At 38.2% G+C, this 15,228-nt stretch overlaps 2 protein-coding genes across 2 annotated transcripts; one reads left to right on the top strand and one right to left on the bottom strand.

Moving 5' to 3' along the window:
- Positions 1-2,852: 2,852 nt before the first annotated feature.
- Positions 2,853-5,341, top strand: LOC137715621 (UDP-glycosyltransferase 87A1-like). The gene is made up of 2 exons (XM_068454966.1): positions 2,853-3,495; positions 4,288-5,341. The coding sequence occupies exons 1-2, from the start codon at positions 3,000-3,002 to the stop codon at positions 5,166-5,168; spliced, it is 1,377 nt and encodes a 458-aa protein (XP_068311067.1). The 5' UTR covers positions 2,853-2,999; the 3' UTR covers positions 5,169-5,341.
- A 3,718-nt stretch (positions 5,342-9,059) lies between these two features.
- On the bottom strand, positions 9,060-11,603 carry LOC137715053 (CBL-interacting serine/threonine-protein kinase 10-like). The gene is made up of 2 exons (XM_068454271.1): positions 11,447-11,603; positions 9,060-11,046 (listed from the first exon to the last, which is right to left on the bottom strand). Exon 2 carries the CDS (start codon positions 10,610-10,612, stop codon positions 9,242-9,244), a length of 1,371 nt encoding a protein of 456 aa, XP_068310372.1. The 5' UTR covers positions 10,613-11,046; positions 11,447-11,603; the 3' UTR covers positions 9,060-9,241.
- Positions 11,604-15,228: the final 3,625 nt, after the last annotated feature.

Genomic DNA, 15,228 nt, shown 5'->3' with positions numbered 1-15,228 from the left:
CACGCAGCCAGGGTTAGGCTCTGATACCAATTTGACACATCCCAACCCGGGCCCCCACCACATCCCGAGCTCGACTCTACCGTAGCACGATATTGTCCGCTTTAGGCCTCAACCACGCCCTCACTGTTTTGTTTCTAGGAACTCACATGAGAACTTCCCAGTGGGTCACCCATCATAGGAGTGCTCTCGCGCGCTACTCGCTTAACTTCGAAGTTCCAATGGAACCCGAAGCCAATGAGCTCTCAAAAGGCCTTGTGCTAGGTAGGGATGGGAATATACATATAAGGATCACACCCCTGGGCAATGTGGGATGACACAATCTACCCCCTTTAGGGGCCCGACGTCCTCGTCGGCACACACGCGGCCAGGGTTAGGCTCTGATACCAAATTTGTCACATCCCAGCCCGGGACAGATCACTTCCCGGGCCCACTTCACCACCGTAGCACAATATTATCTGCTTTGGGCTTACCATTCCTTCATGGTTTTGTTTTTGGGAATTTACGAGCAATTTTCCAGTGGGTCACCCATTATGGGATTACTCTAACCCCCTTCTCGCTTAACTTCTGAGTTCCAATGGAACCCGAAGCCAATGAGCTCCCAAAAGGCCTTGTGCTAGGTAGGCATAGGAATATACATTTAAGGATCACACCCCTGGGCAATGTGGGATGACACAATCTACCCCTCTTAGGGGCCCGACGTCCTCGTCGGCACACACGCGGCCAGGGTTAGGCTATGATACCAAATTTGTCACATCCCGGCCAGGGACGGATCACTTCCCGGGCCCGCTCCACCACCGTAGCACGATATTGTCAGCTTTGGGCTTACCATTCCCTCACGGTTTTGTTTTTGGGAACTCACGATCAACTTCCCAGTGGGTCACCCATCATGGGATTGCTCTAACCCCCTTCTTGCTTAACTTCTGAGTTCTCATGGAACTCGAAGCCAGTAAGCTCCCAAAAGGCCTCGGGCTAGGTAGCATTGGGAATATACATTTAAGGATCACTCCCCTGTGCGATGTAGGATGTTACAATCCACCCCCCTTAGGGGCCCGACGTCCTCATCGGCACACACGAGGCCAAGGTTAGGCTCTGATACCAATTTGTCACATCCAGGCCCGGGACGGATCACTTCCTGGGCCCGCTCCACCATCGTAGCACGATATTGTCTGCTTTGGGTTTACCATTCCCTTACAGTTTTTTTTTTGGGAACTCACGAGCAACTTCCCAGTGGGTCATCCATCATGGGATTGCTTTAACCCCCTTCTCGCTGAACTTCTGAGTTCCTATGGAACTCGAAGCCAGTGAGCTCCCAAAAGGCCTCGTACTAGGTAGGCATGGGAATATACATTTAAGGATCACTCCCCTGAGCAATGTGGGATGTTACAATAGAGATTTAATAAATCTTCATCATGGTTAAGTCTTAAATAAAATCTATATCTTTGGTCTTTTGGATGAGACATAGCACTACAACTAGACGCGTAAATTAGAAGGAACAAGGTTTATCTATTTCTACATATTTGAAGTACGGAGTTGCATATGATAGATGTGAGGATAACAACATTAGCTAGAGATGATGTGCTCATCTTAGGCATCCGAGTTCGTATTCTTCTGTCCACAATTAGATTAATTAAGTTAAATTACTTTTGGTAAAAGAAAAGGTACGGTTCCATTTGAAGCCGAAAAAAGAGGGGGGATTGGAGCAATTGATGTGTACATGCTACGTCAATTAATGAATTTATCTCATTGAATATTTCTATGCATCACTTGCCAATGTGGTTATACACCAATGTGGTGTAAATATATGATCTCCTAACCCCCTCTTATCCAAATGTCCGCCAATATGCTTTCTCAAGACACAATAGTCTATTTTTGTTTGCCCCCTTTAACCCTGATGTAAAAGAGCATTTTTTTTTTTCTCACTACCACAAACTACGGCATATGCTTATCTTACATCTCATCATTTGTCATGTGTCATTTCACCTAACTAGTTAATTTTAATGTTAAATGTTCCTTTTATTTCTTCTTCTAAAAGAAAATTATTATTATTAATGGGAGGGGGAGGTTCAAAACTATTACAATAATTTAAGAAAGGGAAGTTTCGAACTCAGGACGCATGAGTAGAAATTCAACATCCTATCCACTAAAATATTGGACCACCTGCTATCGAATGTTCATTTTCCAATTTAAAAAAAAAAAAAAATTTAACTATTGTTAAGTGAAAAGACACGTGATAAATGATGAAGTGTATAATAACCATACAACATAGTTATAATGGTGAACAAAAAAGCTCTTTGATCTAGTGTTACCTCCTACTCTCTCCCCGTCTACAAGACTAGCAAGTCTACACATCAGCATTGAGTATATACATCTGATCCCACACGTGGTGTATCCTAATCGATAGATGTTCCACGCGTCCACCTAATTTTTTTTCCAATTGCACACCCCCACCTAATTTTTTTTTGCCAATTGCAGTCAGTACGCTTGGAGTTGAAGTATATGATCAGCACTCATGGAGTAGCAGGTCAGGAGAAAAGGTTCCCATAGGTTGGATTCCCAACTCGTCACTTGTAGACAAACATGATATGCATTGTGCTATTTAAAAAGTTTCATTATCGATGAAAGTGAATGAAACTTGACATATACGTTGTTAAGTTGCATTCCACTCATCATAAATTCAACAAATTATTGCAAGCAAAAGCAGTTACAAGCGCAAAATTTTTCAACGCATTGCGTGTTCCGAAGGATATGCGTGGACAGACTAAGAAATATCTAGTATATATTAGTCCGTGGCACGTGATATCACAGTACCAGTTGTTAATCTTCAACCTATGAAGAACAGTAGTGGAGTTTTCTAGAGAGAGAATTACAAGTTCCTATCCTCTAAGGCTAGTGAATTGGAACCACAAGGGATACTTCGGTTATTTAATGCCAGTTACGTACAATCCCCTCCCCTGCCCAAATGCTTCCATAACTACATTGCTTTGTCAAAGAACTCGGACATGGATTCCACCAGAGAACAACAACGAACCAGTGTCTACCACGTGGTGGCAGTGCCTCACCCAAGCCGAAGCCATATTAACTCACTGATGAACTTCTGCAAATTGCTTATTTCACAAGAGAAAGGCATTCTCGTCACCTTCGTCCTCACACAAGAGTGGCTTGGCCTCATCGGCTCCGACTCCAAACCCGACAGCATTCGGTTCGCTGCCATTCCCAACGTAATCCCATCGGAGCATGTCCGTGTCGCCGACATGGATGCCTTCTTTGACGCCGTCAGGACCAAAATGGAAAAGCCGTTCGAGCTTCTCCTGGATCAGCTGGAGCAGCGACCTAGTTTGATAGTAGCTGACACTGTACTGCATTGGGCAGTCGCTGTCGGAAACCGAAGGAATATCCCAGCGGCGTCGTTTTGGCCAATGTCCGCTTCCTGGTTTTCACTGTATCAGCATTTTCACCTTCTCTCGCAGAATGAGCACTTCCCAGCTAACCTGTTAGGTGAGTGTCTGTAACTAGAAATTATTGTGTACCGACAGTCACAGCTACAATAATTGTCTCTAACTACAAATATTTATGTTGTCCCACTATGAAATTGGACAACACATGCAAAAATCAATCAAGCCAATCTATGCACATCAACGAATTGCATAGTGGCACACTGGCACTACATATTGATATTATGACATAAACACTGCATTTAATCTTAATCATGACTCATTTTTCACCCACCATCACCATTTGGGCTAAACGTTTCAAAAACCTTCTAAATGTTTTTCTTTTGTTATGGCACAGAGTGAGTATTTAGTGTCAAGATTTCAGATTTGGTCATGTGTTTCACTAATCCCATAAAGTTGTCATAATTTAACCACTTATAAAATCCAATAAGTGTTAAGCTTTAATTTAAAAGGTTTCACTGTGCAATTAGAAATAAAATCTTTCAATATGCAAGTCTTTATTTCGAAGTTTCCGATGTAAGGTTTACATTTTTCATGATAACAAGAGGGTTGAAATATTAGTACCATTCTTATTTTTCTTTTTTCTTCATTTAAAACAAGGGTTGGAGTGTAAACCATGGCAGTATATATAGCTGCCTCTGCCTTTAGTACGAGTCTATCAAGATAACATTGCTTTTAAGATCTTATTGAGTACTAAGTATTTTACGTATGTGATAGCAATTTTACGCATGTGATAGCAGTAAACAATCTTTCTGTTGTTTAACACTTTGTTTTAAGATTTCCTATTTATTGTGTAACATTGCTACTTACGATAACCACTTTGCATTGTTAGCAGAGAAAGGAAACGAACGTGTGGACTACATTCCAGGAGTTTCTTCGACACGACTAGCGGACCTGCTTGCTTATGAAAGCAACCAAAAGAATCTAGACTTTTTTTTAAACTTCTTATCTTGGGTACCTAAAGCACAATACCTGTTATTCCCTGCCACCTTCTATGAACTTGAAACCCTAACCATCGACGTTTTACGATCAGAATTATCACTACCCATTTACATTATGGGCCCATCAATACCCTACTCCAAGAAAAATGACCTCCCTAACCCAGTTACTAGTGATGATAGCTACTTCCAATGGCTAGACTCCCAACCTTGTAGCTCAGTTTTGTACATCGGCATGGGAAGTTTCCTTTCATTTTCTAGCGCCCAAATTGATGAGATCGCTGCTAGTTTGCGCAACAGCGGCGTTCGGTTCATTTGGGCGGCTCGCAGAGAATCCAAAAGGTTAAAAGAGGCTTGTGGGGACATGGGGTTGGTAGTGCCTTGGTGTGACCAATCGAGGGTTTTGCGTCATTCTAGTATTGGGGGGTTTTTGAGTCACTGTGGTTGGAACTCGGTTATGGAAGGTGTTTCTGCTGGTGTTATTTTTCTTACCTTACCTATATGTTACGATCAAGGAATGAATAGTAACCAGATTGTGGAGGATTGGAAGGTTGGGTGGAGGGTGAGGAAGATTGAGGACAAAATTGACCATTTGGTGACAAAAGAGGAGATTGCAGGCTTAATGAAGAAGTTTATGGATTTAGAGGATGATGAAGGGAAGGAAATGAGGAGGAGAGCCAGAGAACTTAAGCAGTTATGTCATGATGCCATTGCAGAAGGTGGATCATCTCATGCCAACATCAAGGCCTTCATTGGAGACATTTCTTATAGGGCGTGAGGGTTGAGCATTTCTTGTTTGTTGTTTGCCTTTATTTCATTGTTTCGTTCTCTTTTTTCTATCAAATAAAACTCAACATTTTTGTTGATGTTTGTGGTGAAAGTGTTTAAAACTTGTAGTAACTTGTTCAGTAGCAGATTCAAAATTCAAAATTCTAAGGGTTATTAGTGTAATGATCTTCCTTATTTAACAAATATAGCACGCTACATGCAAGGTTTTTATTTTTTTAAATCAATTGGAGATTTCGTCTAGCACTTGGAATGCATGTCGTCATTTGCTGAACCATGCTACGCAGATGTTGACATTTACCAAGTGTTGTCGATAAATTCTCTGCTGAGTAATGCATCTTGTTGAGAAATGTCGAGGCATCTTATTGAATGATATCGAAATATGTTAAACCTGTATTTCATTGGACATTTAGTGGACTCAAATCTGAAGAGTCCCTGGAGGACCTTCATCAGCTTTTGTTTTTTACGACCTCAAGAGCGTCCCGGAACCACTAGGTACCTATGTGGATCCGCCCATGCACTTGTTCTAAGTGTTGATATCTGGCTTAGCATTTTAATAGTCCAATCCTCCGTGAACACAAGCACACTATCGTTCGTCAAATAGATACATACATATATACATACATATATACATACATACATACATACATACATACATATATATATTAAATTTAGATTTTGAAATATTTTAATAAAGCTTGAATTTTTTTTTTTTTTTTTTTGGATAAGAACAATAAGAACAAAATAAAAGGTAAAGTGAACAACAGTATGATTAACTTTTTAGTATAAAAATATGGTTTTTCGTTAAAATAAATAGTACTAAGAGCTTTTCGTTAAAGTTCCCTTATATATATTAAATTGAGATTTTGAAATATTTTAAGGGGTGTGATATCTACACACCCCATTTTACTTTTCACACACATTTTTAATTTTCGACCGTCGGATTGGATGAATTGAAGAAAATAAATGAACAGAATTATCAAGAGGTGTGTGAGAAGTAAAATAATCCGCACACCCCTATTTTAATAGAGCTTGAAATTTTTTTTTTTTTTTTTTTTTGATAAACGAGCTTGAAAAGTTTGACATTAAAACATCTACACTATCTAACCAAAAAATGAACTTGACATGCTATAGCTTATTGAACATGAAATTTTTTTACGTTCTTTTAATATTAGGAAGGATAAGAGTGGGATAAGCAACAGGGTTAGTTATAATAATATGGTTCAAATTCGTTTTTGACGAGAACTGAACGTATGATCTCTTACTTACAAATGAAAAAGAATGTCACTAAATTTCTTCATTCATTGTAAAAGGATAGTTCTCCTTCCTCGTTAACAGAACATCTTTTGTAATATGAACATCATAATTGAAATTGTTGATTTCTTTTGTTATAATTTAAAGATCAACTTCGTCCGATGCCGGGAACAGGAGGAGTATCGCGACGGGGTCGTTTTGGCCAATGCCGGCGTCTCTTTCTCCGTGTTCCAACATTCTCATTCTTGAGTGTATATATATATATATATGATCTCCTTATGCTGCTTATTGCAATCGTATCTTCTCTTGTGCTAGGGATTAGTTTCCTCTTAGATTATCTAGGACTAATCTCCTGATGCTGCTTTGTAATTGTACCTTTCATGACTCCTATATGCCATTTGATGCAGATTCAATGTGAATATAAGCATCAAATGCGAGAGCACAATGGCAAAGCGTCCATGGGAAATCTATGGTTTGACAAGACTCGTTGCTCTCCAGGTTTCTTCATTTCTTTTCTTTCCGCCTAAAGTTTAGATATTCTTTAATCATGTGACTGATTGGGATCAAATTAATATTTATTCAACCTTTTGAGTTTTTACCGGAATAGCAATCTTTCTACTTGTACTGCCCTGCTTTGATATCTGCAAGTACTGCAAACTGGCTTTAGCTGCCTTACATTTTGAGTTTGTTTTACTTTCTTTCTCCAAAACCTGCTCATTCTTTAACTTCTTGCGGTAATTAAGGTTTAATTTCTTGCGGTACCCTTAGGGTTTAGCCTCTTGAGCTCGGAGAAGAGATACAAGGCCGGTTGATCATCAGCAAGTTGAGTTCCTCCATAGGCTTCCCAAATCTCCGAGGGTTCTGATTTGTTGCCGAAGATGTTGCACTCATGTATAAGGGTGTTGTGTGGCGGCAATAGCGGTATGTTCTCCAAAAAGTTGTAGAGAAAGTGGCCAACGAACTCTTGATCGGTGGGTTTGAGGCGAAAACCCAACAGCACAAGGGAATGATTCTCCATAGGTAACGGTAAATCCAGAAGAAGAGATGGAGTTAAGTGATTAATTTTGTGTGTTTTCTTGTGTTTTCGATCGTACAGGAACAAGTGGAGTTTGTTTCTTCTCTCTGTGGTTGTTTTGGTTTGAGCGATTGTGAGTGGGGTTACTTGGGTATGATAGATGTGAGGACATCAACATTAGCTAGAGATGATGTGCTCACCTTAGTTCGTATTCCTCTCTCCACAATTTAGATTAAAAAAAAAAAAAAGAGTGGTATTTATTTGAAGCCCAAAAAAAGGGAGGGGGATCTGCATCCGAGTTCGGATTCCTCTCTCCACAATTTAGATTAAAAAAAAAAAAGAAAAAAGAGTGGTATTTATTTGAAGCCCAAAAAAAGGGAGGGGGATCTTAGCAAATGATGTGTACATGCTACATCAATTAATAAATTTATCTCATTGAATGTTGACTCTATGCATCACTTACAAACGTGAATATACACGAATGAGGTATAAATATATGATCTCTTAACCCTTCTTATCCATATTTCCTCCAACGTGCTTTCTCAAGATATAAGCGGTCTGCTTTTGTTCGTCCCCCTAAACCCTGATGGAAGGAGGATTCTCTCCACTTCCCTTCTCTTCTATTTAAACGGTTACGGTTTAGCCACGTCAACATCTTATATTGATTTTTTATAGAGACAATAAGACAAAAAACAATATGTGAGAGAAGGGGAGGAAAGGTGATGGGAATAGGAGAGAGAATTCTACTCCACCCTGATGTAGGAGCGAATTTTTTCTCACCAATATAAACTATAGTATATGCTCATCATTTGTCACGTGGCATTTCACTTAACTCTGGTTAATTTTAATATTAAATGTTCATTTTCTTTCTTCTTTTTTTTAAAGAAAATTATTATTATTAATGGGAGAGAAAATGTTCGAAACTATTACAATAATTTAGGAGATGAGGCAGTTTCGATCCTAGAACGCATGAGTAGAAACCAAACATCCTATCTACTAGGAGATTAGACCACATGCTACTAAATGTTCATTTTTCAATTTTGAAAAAAAAAAAAAAAAAACCTAATGTTAAGTGAAAAGACATATGGTAAATGATAAAGTGTATAGCGACCATACACTATAATTATAATCGTAAGCAAAAAAGCTCCCTGATCTAGTGTTATCTCCTCCTCTCTCCCCATTGAAACCGTGACACGTGTCTAAAAGACTAGTAAGTCTACACATCAGCATTGAGTATGCACATCTGTGTCCCACATGTGGTGTATCCTAATGGCTAGATATTCCACACTTCCACCTAATTTGTTTGCCAGTTGCTGTCAATATGCTTGGAGTTGGAAGTATATGATAAGCAGTTGGACTAGCAGGTCAGGAGAAAAGGTTTTCCATAGGGGCACACAAAGGAAAAGCGTCCCTCTCGTACTTAATATTCAACTAGAAATTTGGTTTTGGTAAACCTAACTCTACAACTATTTTGAAAGTTAATCTTAAATCAACTGGTAGTCTCAGAAAGAAGAGAATGCAGTAGAGGCATACACCCAGCTGAAAATCGATGTCGAACAGGTAACGAAATTCATGGATAGAACATGGTTGCAGGAAAAATGCAGAACGATGTCGAAAACAACAATTGGAGTTTCATACAATCATAATCAGTGTGGTCATGTACATATACGAGGAAGAACAAGTTTATTAAGACGGTCACGACAATTGCAAGGACAGAAATACAAAGTTGAAAACTTAGCAGACTATAAAATGTACAAACAAAAATAAGATACCATGGGAATGCCGGCAACTTGTTACTATCGTGGAGGATGCTGTTCTTCTTGTTGCTGCAGCGGGATTTCTTCTTGTTGTTGCTCTTCCTCGCCTTGCCAAACCCAGACTATGTCTCGAAGAGCAGGTCTTATGTCGTCCAACATCTTCTGGAATTCCAATGTATCCCCACTTGATTTCTTCACCTCGACTAGATGAAAAGTTGGAGTGATTTCAAATATCTCTGCATCTATGGACAAAATCCCCTTTCTACCTTCCTTTAATCCATCAATTTTCAACAATCCATCATCCTTCTTCTTCACTTTCAGCTCCAGTTGCTTCGCCATTTCTTCTAACTTGGAGATGATGACCGTAGCAGGTTGTCTGGAAGTGAATCTTGCTTCTCTGTGAAAAGGATCTTTTTCAAACAAGCCAGACAGATCAAATCCGGCAGAAAGGGAGATAATATCAAAAGCATTCATGTTTGGAGGTCTCCCTGGTTCTTGCTTTTCCTCAGAAGCCATACTATTCTCACTGGAACCAGAAGCTTCTGCACTCGTACGAGCCACATCCTTGTTTCCTATTTCAGATTTCATATTTTTGGAGTATGGTCCCTTTCTGTACCAAGAACTCTCCCTAACTTTGGCTATGGAAATCCTAGAATTGGGATTTGGATCCAACATCCTGTACAGTAGCCTACATGCTTCCGGTGAGAAAAAATTTGGGCATTTAAATTCTGCTTTCCCAATCTTCCGGTACATCTCCATCAAATTTGAATCATGAAATGGTAGATAGCCTGCCAATAAGACATACAAGACAACTCCACAAGACCAAATATCAGCTTTCACACCATCGTAGCCTCTCCTGTTAATAACTTCTGGAGCAACGTAGGCAGGAGTACCACAGGTGGTGTGGAGTAGCCCATCTTGGCGTATGCTTTCAGTGAGGGCACTTAACCCAAAATCAGAGATCTTCAAATTATCATTCTCATCAAGCAACAAGTTCTCTGGTTTTATATCCCGATGATAAACACCCCTACTATGACAGAAATCAAGAGAATCGATTAGCTGCAAAAAATATTTCCTTGCAACGTCCTCCTTCAGCTTTCCTTTAGCAACCTTGTTAAATAGCTCACCGCCTTTAGCATATTCAATGACAAAGTATATCTTAGTTTTGGTTGCCATGACTTCATAGAGGTGTATAATATTAGGGTGTCTAACCAGTCTCATAACAGATATTTCTCGCTTGATCTGATCCATCAACCCGACCTTCATAATCTTTTCTTTGTCAATAACCTTAATGGCCACACCCTGATTCGTTATCAAGCTCCTTGCATAGTGAACCCTGGCAAAAGTCCCTTGACCCAACAATCTCCCTAACTCATATCTTTGCATCAGCACATGCGATTTATTCTCCATCCCAATCAAAACCTAATAAACAATAAATACACAACTTCCTCCTGCGGTTATGATCTATATGATCCACAATATACAGTGCAGGAGTTTATAATACCACAAGAAGCTCAACCGTCAACCGTCTTCACAATGGTCATGCATTAACACAACTGGCGCAGCGTGCACAATACAAGGCCCAACTTGCTTCTGGAATCCGAGACCAAACCAGCTTTGATTTACAGGTCCCTCACCAGCAAGAATCAAGAAGGGCAGTTCGATTATAGACACAACCTCATGGAGTTGTGAGGCAGAGTCCAGCGCGCTAAGGCACATCTTTCAGCATTCCCGGGTTTTTGCTTCCAATGTAATGATGAATTATACCAAAAAAAAAAATAACTGCAACGCAACGATCTTCCACACAATTACCCAAAATTTAGCTCAAATTCGTAAAGCCAAACCTAAAAAAGTCGGAAACAGGACAGCGATTAAAACACAAAAAAGCTACAATCTTTGTCAATTTTCCATGAATTGAAACTAACCCTTTGAAACAATTACACATAATACATAAAAAAGCTCTAATTTGACGAAAGATAATACACCCTGATTCAAAGTTCAAACTTTTATTCAACAAAATTAGTAACCCGTCGATTAAGCAGAGGAACCAGAAAAATGTTATAAAAAAAAAAATCTTCATGAAATAACTAGCAATTAATTCTTCTATATTCTTTTGATCGAAACTAATCCGGCTTAAATTTTCAACTGAAAATTCCAATTCCCTCTAGACGTTTCGATCAATTCTCAAAGCTAAAAAGCTATGAAAAACAATATATAAAATAAAAGGAAAATTGGAAATCATACCTTTTTGTTGACGAAGGAGAAGCTCCTGGGTATGGAGATCCCCAAAACCAGAGGAACAACGAAGAAAAGGAGAGAGAGAAAAGCAGGAGATGGTGCTCGAATTCAAAATATTAACATCAAACTTTACTTGAAAAATAATCACGTAAACCCTTGGGTTTTTATATTAATTAATTATATTACCTGGACGGCTTTACCCCCAAAAAAAAAAAAAAAAAGAAAAAAAAGAAAAAAAAGAAAAAGTAATGTTACCTCTGCCAGAAACCCGGTAACCCAGAACGTGCGGTCCTACGTATAATCCTATGATTTTTCAATGTAATCGGCATATAAGGTGGTACATCACATATTATTATATAAATTGTGAGATATATGTGTTAAAAAGTTAATAACTTAACAAATAAAATTTCTCACCACTTACATAAAAACACGTCATAGACCACTTGTATTTCCGTTTTGTGTCGTGTGTGCACGCCTACCTATACACGCTAGGATTTGTAGGTTTTTCATTTATTTTACTTTTTCAGTTGGTAAATTTTGTGTCACTGATTTAGTTGTGTTACTCCTGTAAATAAAAAAGTTTTAATTTCGATTCTCGCAAAAAACGAATTTAAATCACATTATTGCTAGCTCATTATGAGACTAAAGACACTCCCTCCCCTTAGGGTAAATAATATCGCTTGTTCAAATAAAGTTGGTAAGATTTGTGTTTAGAATCTATAGTAAAAATTCAAGTAGATTTTGAAAAAACATTTTGTTTTTGAAACACAAAATCAATTTCACAAAAAACACTCTCAATCATTTCAAGAACACTTCCAAACGAATCCTATCTATCATAAACAGCTACTAAAAAAAGATTGATAGGATACTTACAATATCACCCATATACAAAAGGATCTTTGTCAAAACAACGAAAAATTGCTACACACATTTCAATTTTTATGTGACGGTACAGAGAAAATGATTTAAAAGAAAATATCAAAGAATGAGCAGTGACGGAATCAGATAAGAGCTAATGAAAGTTATCGCTCCCTCTGAAAATTCATGTCTCTCATCAAAGTATCCTAGCATCTTTCTTCGATGTTTTTTTATGGATATGAATGTTGAGAGATTCAGATTGGGTCGAGCACAAATTTTTCTCAGTCTTTGTTCTTTTAAGAAAAAAATCTTTAGTTCCTTCATTGAAAGTGGGACAATCCAAACGTAATTTGACTTGCATTAATTTAAAATAAATTGAGCATCAATATGACTCTGTATATGTTAATTGAATATAAATGGACTTCAGCGTCATGCTAATCCAGAACGTTCTCATTCGACAACCTTATATTGGGAATTATCATATTATAATTTGGTTTTTAGCTCGAATCCTTATTATTATATAATTACATGCAGAAAGAAAGGTATTTTTAAGGATAATGGTTGACATCGTAAAAGCATGGAGAGATTTGGTTGGCGGTGGAAAATAGGTGTCAAAAACCAATTTTGGCACTTGAAGCTCACATCACATATGCAATGCAAACAATTCCAATCAGTGCAGTTTTTTATTGTCTAATAGAACTGCAAGCACAGTGTTTGATCAGATAGAAAAATAGTCCAATACATCAAGGCAATTCAAGTTCTTGAGAGACTAAAATAATTTGTTTCCAACTATGTATTGCATCAATCTACATGTGAGATTCCATGTGGAAGGGTTCCTTAACTGAAATACTAATTTACTTGGTTAGTGAGGCATCCAAGCATGTTAGCAACTAATTAATTTCCATTTTGTTCAAGCTTATTAGGGTTGTTCAATGCATCAAAACTTAATCTATTCTCCCTATTTTGTTTCAAAATTCTCGTTCTAGTAACTCTCTTTTGGATTGATAAGTGATTGGGTACACCTGTTTCAAAGATTGGTAGTGTTCTCGAGTTCAATGCTTCTCTATTTCGCACCAAGATCTCAAACATTATTAGTATGAGAAAATGAGTACCGCTTTCTATTGATAAGGAACATCATTTGTTGATTTAAAAACCTTTTTTTTTTGGGCTCTATTTTTTTTTTTTTAAGATACTTTTCAATAAGCCTCCAACATAGGATCAACTACAACGTAAATGTACTCCTTTGGTACCAATCTGCCAATTATGTTTCTGCAACTCAGAATCCATTGATCACATATTTATTAGTTGTGAGTTTGCATAACATGCTTGGCTTTTATTTGCTGCTAAATTTGGCACTGTTTTGTACTTACTAGCTCTATTTCAAATCTCTGACTCTCTTTTATATCAAAACATTTTCTCCACAGATCTTAAATATTTTGGTTGCTTCGAGGTTTTTCTTGCTAATGGCTATCTAGAAGATGCGTAATAAAATGAAGAAAATGACCCTCTTTCCCTTTTACACACATGTCGTTCTACTTTGGCTTCGATTAGAGGTTTTGGAGCATTCTTTCGGTCATGTCAGGGATTTTAGCTGAGTTGTTTAGAGTTCCTTCTATTGTTTCCATTCTTTGGCATCCTTCTCTGTATGCTTGGGTCAAAGTGAATACAGATGGGCTCGTTGAGGGTAACCTAGATTCTGCGACTTGCGGTGGGGGCTTTCGAAACTTCGTAGGTTATTTTCGTGGTGATTTCTCTCAAAGTTTGAAGGCATTCTACTTCTTTTTATGTGGAGCTTCGTGATGTCCATCCTTGCTGTGGAGTTGGGGCATCCGCAGGGTTGGTAAACTATGTTGCTTGAAACTAGTGACTCTTTCAATGTGATATATTACGTTTCTTTTGGCTCATTCTCTCTTCCGTGGATGCTTTGGACGTTGGAAAAATTGCCATTCCTTTTTACAGCACATGGTGGTTTCTCATTGCTCATATTTTTCAAGAAGAGAATGAGGTCCCTCTCACAAATTAGTCAATTTAGGAATCCACTTGTCTTTCCTTGTTAATTAGGGATTTTTATTGTTTATAGCCAAAATTTGACCATTCAATTCATAAATTACAGTTTTTATAAATAAAAAAATTCAACCATAGCAGAAAACTCAACTGGATAGATTTATATGCCCTCTAAATCCAATTATAATTACCACCTAAAACCCAAAACCCTTACAAATTTTTTGCATGGTTGTTCAATGAGGAAGGGGGATGGAAAAGGTCGGGGACCAATTGCAGGCTTGTACAACAAGCCGTGAATGGTCAGCTGCGGGCCTGCGGCATTGAATGGTCTCCGTAATTTTTTTGTTGATCTAAGTTGTTTGATCATTTCGCCACGTAACTTTTTTTTTTTGTTTTTTTTGGTGTGCTGAGTCAATAAAGCATCGAAAACTGTTTGGTAAACACCAGTCGGGTCAATTAGTACTACGGTCTAGTAGTATTCTTCTTCATTTGTAAGTGAGAGGTCTTTGAATCGATTATCGTCAAAGGTGAATTTGAACTACAATATTACTAGTTCATTATGAGACTAAAGCCACTCTCATCCACCTTAGTGTAAATAATATCTTTTGGTCAAAAAACATTAGACCGGTCGTTTCCCTCTTATTATTTAGACACCGACTTCTCCATGGTTCTTGTAAACATGACAATTATCAATCGTAGTAGTTTGATGTAATTGAGGAAGATTAATGTTGGATAGTGGCCAAATTAGTGCCATGTTTTGTGGCTTTTTCAAAGCAATGTTTTGTGGCTTTTTCAAAGCCATGTTTTGTGGCTTTTTCAAAGCAATGTTTTGTGGCTTTCGGGTGGGAGAAGGCTTGGATTAAGAAAAGCATAAAAGGAGATGGTGAGAGCATTTGGTATAAGAAGGGGCACGGGTGAAGAGAGAG

The sequence above is a fragment of the Pyrus communis genome, chromosome 14 (genome assembly GCF_963583255.1).
Source record: "Pyrus communis chromosome 14, drPyrComm1.1, whole genome shotgun sequence".
In the NCBI taxonomy this organism is placed as follows: Eukaryota; Viridiplantae; Streptophyta; class Magnoliopsida; order Rosales; family Rosaceae; genus Pyrus; species Pyrus communis.
The sequence above is the reverse complement of the archived record's forward strand: the minus strand, read 5'-3'. Positions and strand labels throughout refer to the sequence as shown.

Coding starts and splice junctions, on each gene's coding strand:
- LOC137715621 (XM_068454966.1), top strand. CDS start 3,000: ATGGATTCCACCAGAGAACAACAACGAACCAGTGTCTACCACGTGGTG. Junction 3,496..4,287: donor CTTCCCAGCTAACCTGTTAG/GTGAGTGTCTGT, acceptor CATTGTTAGCAG/AGAAAGGAAACGAACGTGTG.
- LOC137715053 (XM_068454271.1), bottom strand. CDS start 10,612: ATGGAGAATAAATCGCATGTGCTGATGCAAAGATATGAGTTAGGGAGA.